The following is a 10,433-nucleotide window of genomic DNA, read 5'->3' as shown; positions in this document are numbered from 1 at the left end:
CAAAATATTACCTCTTTTAATTATGAATCATGATTAGTTGACATTTATAAAAACTATTTATAAGTAACTGCATTGGGGGGGGGGGGGGGGGGGGGACTGTGACATTACGGTGATACTGAATGGAGTTATCATTTACATCTGTAATTCTGCTCAGTTTAAAGTTAGTTCTTTATTCATACAGTACTGCATGTAGTCACACATTTGTCCCTAATATTTAACCATACAGAAAGAAGTTATGTTGTTTACCTCTTACTGGATTTAGTGTGTTTGGTGCTGAACAGACCATGTTTTAGAACACAAAACAGCTTCATGCTGTAGCCAAAATCCTGTTGTGAACATGACGGGTGAACCACAGTTGGGGACAGAATAGCGAATGAACTGAAACTCGATATGTGACTGTTAAATGAGGAACTCTTAAGTTTAATCAGATTCTTCCTCTTTTTCTGTGTTAACCCCACACAGATTCAAGTCAGTCAGTGATCACTGTAGCTGGAAGCTAGCGAGCTAACTCCCTGCTAACTTCTAACTCAGTTAACCCTGTCATGCATGAATTATGACAACCTTAATTTTTTTCTTAAGCATTTTTAGTCATCTTTAGGCATGAAAAGATGAATAAAAATACTTAATAGACGTTGTCATGGGACATGGCGAAGGATCTACAGGGTGGGCCATTTATATGGATACACCGTAATAACATTGGAATGGTTGGTGATATTAAAGTCCTGTTTGTGGCACATTAGTATATGTGAGGGGGCAAACTCCTCAAGATGGGTGGTGACCATGGTGGCCATTTAGAAGCCGGCCATCTTGGATACAACTTTTGTTTTTTCAATAGGAAGAGGGTCATGTGACACATCAAACGTATTGGTAATGTCACAAGAAAAACAATGGTGTGCTTGGTTTAAACGTAACTTTATTCTTTCATGAGTTATTTACAAGTTAACATGTGAGGAGCGGATCGGAAATTATGTTGATATCTGGTGAACGCAGTAACCGGGTCATTGCAGCAGATTCCAATGCAAGACACCCTACGAGACCACCCATCTCCCGTGCTACAATTAGCAAACTGATTGCTAAGTTTCGTGAAACTGGTTCAGTGTTGGATTTGTTAAAATGTGGACGCAAGAAATGTCACGATCCTGGGTCTTATGACCCAGTGTTTTGAGTTTTAGTTCTTTTGATGTTTATAGTGTTTGTTTAAGCTTATTATGTTTCCTATGTTCATTTGCTTATTAGCTCCCCCTTGTGTTTTCAACCCCTGTGAAGTCTCCCTTGCCCTTTGTGTGTTTCATGTCTGTGTGTCTTATGTTGTCATGTCTGCCTCTCATGTTTCCTGTTTTATTTTGAAGAGATCTTGTGTTTTTATATTATGGATTATGTTTTGAGTCCTTTGTTGTACTGTTTCTTGTTTCCCTAGATTTCAGTTATGGTTATCATAGGTTTAGTTCTTTGGCTTTGTAATATGGCTTCCCTGTGTTCAATGTTGTGTCTACTGTGACCTTTTTGTACCATGTTTCTGTCCCTATGTTCTGTCTGCTCAGTTGCTGTTAAGTTTGCATGTTTAGAGTTCAGTCAGTGTGTTTCCTGTTTTACTTTGAAGGTCCATGTCTCATGTGAGTGTTTCTAGTTTTGCTTCCCTTGTCTCGTCCAGCCTGATTACTCCCAGCTGTGCTCTCCTTCTGTGTCTCATTCCCTCGTTATCCCTCTGTGTATTTAAGCCCTGTGTTTCTCTTTGTCAGTGTTGTAGTCTCCCTCATGGCTGTGTTTCCATGCGTTTCAGTTTACCCATGTCCCAGTTTAGTTTTCCATGCCATTCTGCAATAAAGCAGCTTTTTGAGTTTAATTTCGTTGTCTTGAGTTTTGCGTTTGGGTAGTGATGGGCAGATGAAGCTTCATGAAGCACTGAAGCTTTTCATCCAATTGGTTCACCCCAGCGCAAAGCTTCTTGAAGCTTCATTTGCTCTAGTAGGACATCTACTGGACGTAAAAATATTAGTTGGCATGAATTTGAAGAGTGTGGCCTTTTGCACACACAGCCTGTAAATGTCAACAACAAAAGGAGTGTGTAAAAAATGCATATTGTACTAATAGCAGTATACTGTGTATATTTATACTGGCAGTATGGAAAATTATTATTTGGAAATGCTTAAAATGGAAATGATCATTTACTGTGAGGTTGGGGTGTGGACAGTGGTTGTGTTTTTGTAACGTTGAGGTATGGACAGCTACACACTGAGGCTTTGAGCCTTAGTCCTGCCTGTTCACATTTTATTCTGTAAAAACTAAATATTCACTGTTTTTATGACCTTTTTAGTGGGGAGAACATAGCTAGGATTTAACGATTTAACAAATCTTTTAAATCCTTTGTCCTCCACAATGCTAAATGGCTGGAAGTCCTCAATCACCATGCTAACCAGGTCTTCATCTATTTGAGATTGTTCTCCTGAGGAAAGACAAATACAAAGCACAAATATAAATATCACACACGTAACTTATTACAGCTGTATAATATTGTTATATCATTTAGTAACATTACTGCATGCTATATTATCATGGCATTTGATGGCTCACCTGGTCTTGCTCCACAATCGGTGTTCCCCCTATTCTCATGCAAAGCTCTGTAGTGCCTAAGCATGGATGAGGTGTTGTCGTTATATCCCAGCTCCCTGGCACATAGCAAACACTTCACCTTGTACAAAAGTAAAGACAGCTTAACATAAATTGTATTGCACCATCATTATTATGAAAATACATCTTCAGTAGAAATTTACATACCTTGTTGGGAGGAATAAAATCAAAATGTTCCCACACAGGGGAGGACATCCTCCTCTTCTTAGCTGGCTCCATTCTCTCCTGACTTTCTCTCCTCACTCTCATAAACCTCCAAACTGTCTCCAAACTCTCACTAACCGCAACTCTCCATCAAACACCCACATTTTTGAATAAGATAAGATAAGATAAAACTTTATTAATCCCTCGGGTGAGTTCCTCTGGGAAATTTGGTTTCCAAAAAAGCACAGCACCGACAGAAGTTACAGAGTTACAGAATATTATATATATATATATATATATATATATATATATATATATACACACACATATATAAATACAAAGACATATATAGATAAAATATACAAAGGGGATAGATAGAATAAATAGGAATAAAAATAAAAATACAAGTGAATTGCACATTTCAAGTATGGAGTCTATTGCACCGTTGACTATTAACAAAAAGTATTGCACAAAAGGTAATTGCACAGTGAAGTGAAGAGGCACTACAGCTTAGTTGTTCCCCCCCTCCTTTGTCCTCCTGTCTCCCCTCCCTCTCCCCTCCAGAGAGGAGTTAAACAGTCTGATGGCGTGTGGGACAAAGGAGTTTTTAAGTCTGTTGGTTCTTGTCTTTGGGAGAAGCAACCTGTCACTGAACAGACTCTTCTGGTTGTTTATGGCCGTGTGCAGAGGATGCCCAGCATTGTCCATAATGTCCAGCAGTTTCTTTAGTGTCCTCTTCTCTGCCACTGTCACCAGAGTGTCCAGCTTCATGCCGACCACAGAGCCAGCCTTCCTGATCAGTTTTTCCAGCCTGGATGAGTCCTTCTTTGCTGTGCTGCTCCCCCAGCACACCACAGCATAGAAAAGTACTCCAGCAACCACTGACTGGTAAAACATCCTCAGGAGCTTCCTGCAGATGTTGAAAGACCTCAGCCTCCTGAGGAAGTACAGTCGGCTTTGGGCTTTTTTATACAGGTGGTCTGTGTTGCATGACCCCAGGTTTATTGTCCACCCACAGCCCGAGGTACTTGTACTTGTTGACCACCTCCACCTCCTCCCCCTCTATCTGAACCGGCAGTGGACCTGCTCTGGACCTCCCGAAGTCCACAACCAGTTCCTTAGTCTTTGAGGTGTTGAGTTGCAGGTGGTTTGTGTGACTCCATGCGACAAAGTTCCTCACCAGACTTCTGTACTCCTCTTCCTGATCATCCCAGATACACCCCATGATGGCTGTGTCGTCTGCAAACTTCTGAATGTGGCATAATTCAGAGTTGTAGCAGAAGTCAGAGGTGTACAGGGTGAAGAGAAGAGGGGACAGCACAGTTCCCTGTGGTGCTCCTGTGCTGCTGACCACAGTGTCAGACATGATGTCCTTCAGCCTGACGTACTGTGGCCTGTCGGTGAGGTAGTCGGAGATCCAAGCCACCAGGCAGGGGTCCACCTCCATCCTGTTCAGTTTTTCCTGAAGCATACAGGGCCGGATGGTATTAAAGGCACTGGAAAAGTCAAGAAACAGGATCCTGACCGTGCCTTTTCCCCCATCGAGGTGTGAGTGGGCTCTATGCAGGAGGTACAGGATGGCATCCTCCACTCCGACACCCGCCTTGTAGGCGAACTGTAGTGGGTCCTGGGCATGTTGTACCTGTGGTCGGAGGAGGTTGAGGAAGAGCCGCTCTAGAGTCTTCATAAGATGTGATGAATGAAGTCTGAGGGGTTTATATCGCTGTCATATCTCGCGGCAAAGTTCGAACCACTTCATGAACCAGTCACGTGGTACAGCCAGGCAGCGAGGCTTCGGACGTCATCATTTTCAGCTCCTCTCATAAATGAAGCAAGCCTCGATACGCGCATCGCGGAAACGCCCCCTCCATTACTCGACACAAGCTTTGAAGCCTCGATACAGAACGTCACATCACTACGTTTGGGACCTTCTCCTGCCTGTACACAGCCGAAACATGACAGAAGACTACGACCAGACAATGGACCCAGCAGCTCACAATCCCTCCGCTGAGCTCCAGGAGGACATGATCTACACGGTAGAATTTCTCTGCCAGGAGTGGTTTGCACTGCCATTTAAGGAATACCAGGAGCAGCTAGCTCTCCGCTTACAACGGATGTTCTCTGGACTCCCCTGGTTATTTGGCATGCTCCACCCTTTAATCCAGGACTTCCTTGTTTCTACTGTGCGTGTCCGCCCTGAGCAGCCACTCCTGTGTGAAGAGCCGGAGGATTTTCAGCCAAGTCCGCTGGAGGATTTGCGGGCCGACTCGTCTCCTCCCTCTTCCAGGAGAAAGCGGCATTCACGCCGCCATCGTTCCACAGCAGCTGAGTAGACCACTTTCGTGAGTAAAAGTGACTGTTTGCCACATTCTGATTCTAAACCTTCTGCCATTTCATCCACGGTTAGTCATGCTGCTCCTATGAACATTTTAGTTTTTCAACCAGCTCCTCCGAACCTTCATGATTCCGATCCTGTATCTGAGACTCTACGTGATGCTCTGCCAGTATCTCAGTCAGTTATTTTTTCTGTGCCTCAGCTGGGAGGTGTAAATAGTAACAGAGTGCCTCCTACCATAGTTAAACTGGCTAAAAGACTTGGACTTGATGCCACTGAGCTAATGAATCAAGTTGAATTTTGTGTTCCACAGCCAGCCATGTTCAAACACACTCACCATATTTTAGAGTCAGACCAAGTTCAACCAGGTGTATTTTTCCTACACCTGAATAAAAAATATTGGTGTTTACAAATAACAGATTCAGCTAATTGTAAAAATAGTGCTGTTGAGACAGGGACACAACAAAGAGAGGAGGGCAAAGTCTAATTTAGGCATACACAGACAGAAATGCTCTTTGGTTTTGTTGTTCTGCTGTATACAGGTAAGGACAGAAAATGTTCAGTGTTAACCTAATTCAATGATCATTTACATTATCCCCAAGAGTCTGTCAGTCTTTGCATGATGTACGAGCTGTAAGCAGACTCTCAGGTGTGGGGGGTGTGCCAGTAGGAAAGCAGGTCTAAAAAACCTGCATCCTGAGGTTTCTCATGCAGGATTAAAGGAGCCAGACTTTGTTTAGACATCTAGAATTTTATTTTACACTGACCCTGGGTCAGTGTGTGTATGATACAGTTTAAATGAAGCACTGGAGCTAGAAGAACTATAGCCAGTCAGCAAATTTATTGGGAATATGTGGTTGGCAATAATTATTTTACTTAACTAGTAACTTAATTACCAATTAGCAGTGACACAAGCTAAAAATGTACTTCCCTAACATAATTTAAATAGTAACTATCCATCCATCCATCTTCTTCCGCTTATCCGGGGCCGGATTGCGGGGGCAGCAGCCTAAGCAGAGAAGCCCAGACCTCCCTCTCCCCAGCCACCTCCTCCAGCTTGTCTTGGGTCGACCCCAGGGGTGGGCCATGCCCCGAACACCTCACCCAGGAGGCAACCTGATTACCGCTAATAAAGTATATTTAATGGACTGGTAGCGTACAATATCTCTTTCTTATTGTTAAATCATTGACCACAACGCAAGCATGTGAGGCCTGTAGTTCTTTAGGTACTGTTCTGGGTTCTTTTTTGACCTCATGGATGGGTCATCAAAGCACTCTAGGATTCATTTAAATACTAATTTGAATAACAATGTAAATAGCAAAATTATAATTAAAATAAACAAATGGTGAGGTTCATCGACGTTACAAGTTTCCTCCCTCCCACCATGGTTAGCTGGAGTTCCATAGCTTTAAAAATGGGTTTTAATCATTTCCAGCATGATGATGCCAAATACTTTGTTTCCCAGATGTTTTGTTTTTGCGTGACATGAGGTGTTACTTTAAAACTGAAGTGGCCTTTTCCATAAAACTTGGGTAATCATAGTTAATTCATGATTTGGGGTTGAGGTTGCATTTTCACAGCTTTTTTTCCACATTCAAAACTACCTCATATACATGGAAATCACATGATGCTTGTTAAGAAAGCAGCAAAGCGAGTTATTAATTAATGAGACACCTAAAGGTTGTAAGCTTTGAGTTAAATAGCAAAACAAACAAACAAACAAACAAAAATAATAAAAAGATCCAAAATGATGATTTCTTCTTGAGAGCCAAAACAGAAGCAGGAAGATCACTAAACTACATTTGAATGCTGCTGCTTTGCATCTGAAATGAAAGAGATTTAAATTAATTTGTGGCTGGAAAGCCAGAGATATTCAAATGCTTCTAACATAGGTGGAGTGACCTATGCTAAAGAAAAGCTTTGACAGGTCTCACAGTACATGAGTGTCTCACATCATCAGTAGACCTTGAGGTTCCCCCTTATCTGTTGCCAAGGTGAGTACTGCTGTAGAAACTGATATACAGTGTAATGAATAGTTTAACCTGCTGGTAGTATTTCACTTATGTGTGGCTCACTTCACTAGTAATGATTGTTCAGGTGTTAGCTATTTAAAAAAAAAGTTAATTTAGCTTTTTAGTTATTTGTACCATACATGATTTAGGCGTGTGAAATTCTTGTAGGATGACATTGAGCAAATGCATTAGGTAAAATATTAATTTGATTAAGTAACATTACTTTGACTAAAGATACTTGTTCTAACCAAACCTCACCCAAATATCATTTTATTATTTTATATATTAGTATGTGTGCACAGATCTTCATGCAATGTCATTTTTCTTGTTTAAATTTATAGTTGATGTATATTTAAAAATACAGATGTTAGAGGAATTGATTTGCTTTAAAAAAAATTATGATATTTATTTATTATATTTATATTGAAAAGTCATTTTTATTCATTATATAAACTTCTCCTTACATTTCCTAACACTATATTATGTCCTACATCATAGGTGTCAAACTCTGACCCGCGGGCCAGATTTGGCCCGCAGCCTAATTACATTTGGCCCGCGAAGCCATACCAAATTATTATTAGAGCTGGCCTACTGGTATTATACAGCTAATATATATATATTGTTTAGTATTAAGCTTTGCTTGTTCCATATTCAGTTTTTCAGCAAAACTTGTTTGAGTCCATAAGAAAAGATTCATTCTTATATCTGGAGGAAGATTTTTTTTTTTTTAATAAATATTAACGTTAGCCCGCGACTTTGTTCCAGTTTTGAATTTTGGCCCACTGTGTATTTGAGTTTGACACCCCTGATCTACATTGTCATTGCTCAGAAAGATATACAGACTCATTATCAGTGAAATGTTGTGGCAGCGCAACAGACTCCAGTCTTCCCCTCTGTGATTCTTTTGCTTTCTCTGGCTGTGCATACCTTTTCATTACAGTGTCAAGGCATCATAAGGAAGATGTGCCTTCTCATCCCTCTGCTGCTTTTTCTTTCTCCTGTGTGTGGAGATCGGTTAAATTTTAAATTTTACACTGGGTCTTACATGACAAGTTGGACAAATGCCCAGACCTTCTGCAGAAAGCACCACACTGACCTGATCACAATCAGAAATGAACAAGAGAACGCATTTTTTGATGGCCGAGGGTGGATCGGGTTATATCGAGCTAATGCAAGTACATGGAAATGGTCCAGAGGAGACGAGATAACTAGCTTCACCAAGTGGGGTGATTCTCGTAAGTAACATGTTTTCAAGCTCAAATATTTATCTTAGAATAACACCTGTTTAGGTGTGAGTGCAAATTATTGAGATAGTTATTGAGTTATTATAGAGATTGCAAGATCAAATTCTTTGGTATTAACACAAGAGTACTTTGTATTGTAAAGTACTATAGTTATTTATTTATTTGTCTGTTTGTTTGTTATTTAATTGAAGCACTTTTCATAGGCCACTTTTTGCCATAGTCGGTGGCCCAGATTTGCCGCTTCTCAGCATGTTTTGCAATTTTGTTAGATGTGCCGAGGTTGAAACTGCACTGAAAAAAGTATTCGGTGTTAAGTACAGAAAACTTTCACACATATACATGATCAACACAAAAAGACACAAAAAGGCTTTTCTAGTAATTAATATTTCTTCTCTGCTTCTTCTTCTTTCAGAGGCAGATCGATATGGAGACTGTGTATATAAGAATTATGGTGTATGGTGGACTCACGGTTGCGATGTCGATCATTCTTTCATGTGTTATGATGAGAAACTGGTTTTGGTGAAGGAGAATAAGACGTGGGAGGAGGCATTAAACCACTGCAGGTCTCTGGGTGCAGTGGACACAAATGATCCCAACTCTCCCTACAGGAACCATCGCTATGACCTGGCCACACTGATCACTACTGATGACCACACCTATGCACGGGAGAGAGCACAACAAGCTACCACTGATGAGGTTGGACAGTTTCCTACAGCGTATTCGTGTTGCTGAGAAACTCATACACCATGTTTACAATTGTCTCTCTGTTCAATGTTGTCAGGTGTGGACGGGCCTGTGTAACCTGGCTGGTGAGTGGCTGTGGGTGGGTGGAGAACAGATGCAATATGAAAATATTCCAAGCTGCCCGACTAATGGCTTCTGTGGCGTCCTCGAGAAGAGTGGTACTGCATCCTATGGCATAAGAAAATGTCAGCAGAGAAGGAACTTCTTCTGTTACAAAAAGCCTTGAAACTGACCACATCAAGAACTGTACTTTAGTTTAATTTTGATTTCCTTATTAATGACTCTTAGTTTTGACTGCTCAAAAGTTTGTACCCCAACCGCATTAACATTTTCCCTGAAAACTCATACTTTCATTGTTCATATGTGATAATAAAAAACAATCATGGCACTGCCAAAGTTAGAAACAAGTATCTTTACATACAATTACAATTTTGTGTGTTAAACATTACTTTGTCAGAGAATCATTGGCATTGGCATGCAATTCCTTCTTGCTTCCTGGAGTGCCCTCTACAAATTCTACATTTCAGCAGCAGTGGAGGAGTTATCAGGTGGTGTAGGTTTAATTCCTTTTCTTAATTTGTCAAATAATTTGCACAAAAAAATGACCAAAAACACTTGATGTAAATTCTTTCATTGTTTTTTCTTCTGCTTGTGGCAGTTTTTATCATGAATATCCACTGCTCTGCTGTCACACAACATGCTGCATGACAGGTGTAGCCAGTGATTGACAATGGCCAATTAATAAAGTAGTTCAAATCACTGGGCAAAACAGTATCTGTATGCAGTATCTCTGTGTTCCATGCGAGTCCATGTCTATGTCCATGGTCGGGTTTCATGTTTCATGTCTTAGGTTCCCAAGTCATCACGTGTTCAGGTTTTAGTTGTTTTTCCCAGTTCCCCCCCCCACACACACACACCCTCTAGCAGATCATTACATGAAAGAACCTTTTAAAAACAAGCGCGTCCATGCTCACAGGTGTACACACGGGTGCTCACACACACAAACTACACCCTTTTTGGCTGCTACCTCAAACCACACTGTGCGCTGTCGATCTTACGTGCTGCACAATAATGTTTAATATTTAGTATTTACTGTTATATTCACATAGATCATTGTGATGTTGTTTATTTTATTGCTCTTAACAGGTGATCCAGGTGATTGATATATGTATTTTTTGTCTGCTTATTTTGTTGGTTTTTGTTTTTTGCCCTTTCTCCCTTTTCTTTTCCTCATTCAAGTCTGTCCCGTATCTAGCAATGGAAAATAAAAAATAAAATGTGAATCAAATGGACCACGGCAAGGCTTGTCAGGGCTCTGTGTGCGG

General features: G+C 40.8%; 1 protein-coding gene across 1 annotated transcript; it reads left to right on the top strand.

The window, feature by feature from the left end:
• The first annotated feature begins 8,081 nt into the window (after positions 1-8,081).
• LOC148094706 (macrophage mannose receptor 1-like) lies at positions 8,082-9,334 on the top strand. The gene is made up of 3 exons (XM_087837319.1): positions 8,082-8,355; positions 8,777-9,060; positions 9,146-9,334. The coding sequence occupies exons 1-3, from the start codon at positions 8,082-8,084 to the stop codon at positions 9,332-9,334; spliced, it is 747 nt and encodes a 248-aa protein (XP_087693445.1).
• The last annotated feature ends 1,099 nt before the right edge of the window (positions 9,335-10,433 follow it).

This window comes from Neolamprologus brichardi, unplaced genomic scaffold, assembly GCF_056152115.1.
Source record: "Neolamprologus brichardi isolate AB-2024 unplaced genomic scaffold, ASM5615211v1 NODE_ptg000031l+_length_7269946_cov_1, whole genome shotgun sequence".
Classification (NCBI taxonomy): Eukaryota; Metazoa; Chordata; class Actinopteri; order Cichliformes; family Cichlidae; genus Neolamprologus; species Neolamprologus brichardi.
This window is presented reverse-complemented; position numbering and strand designations above follow the sequence as displayed.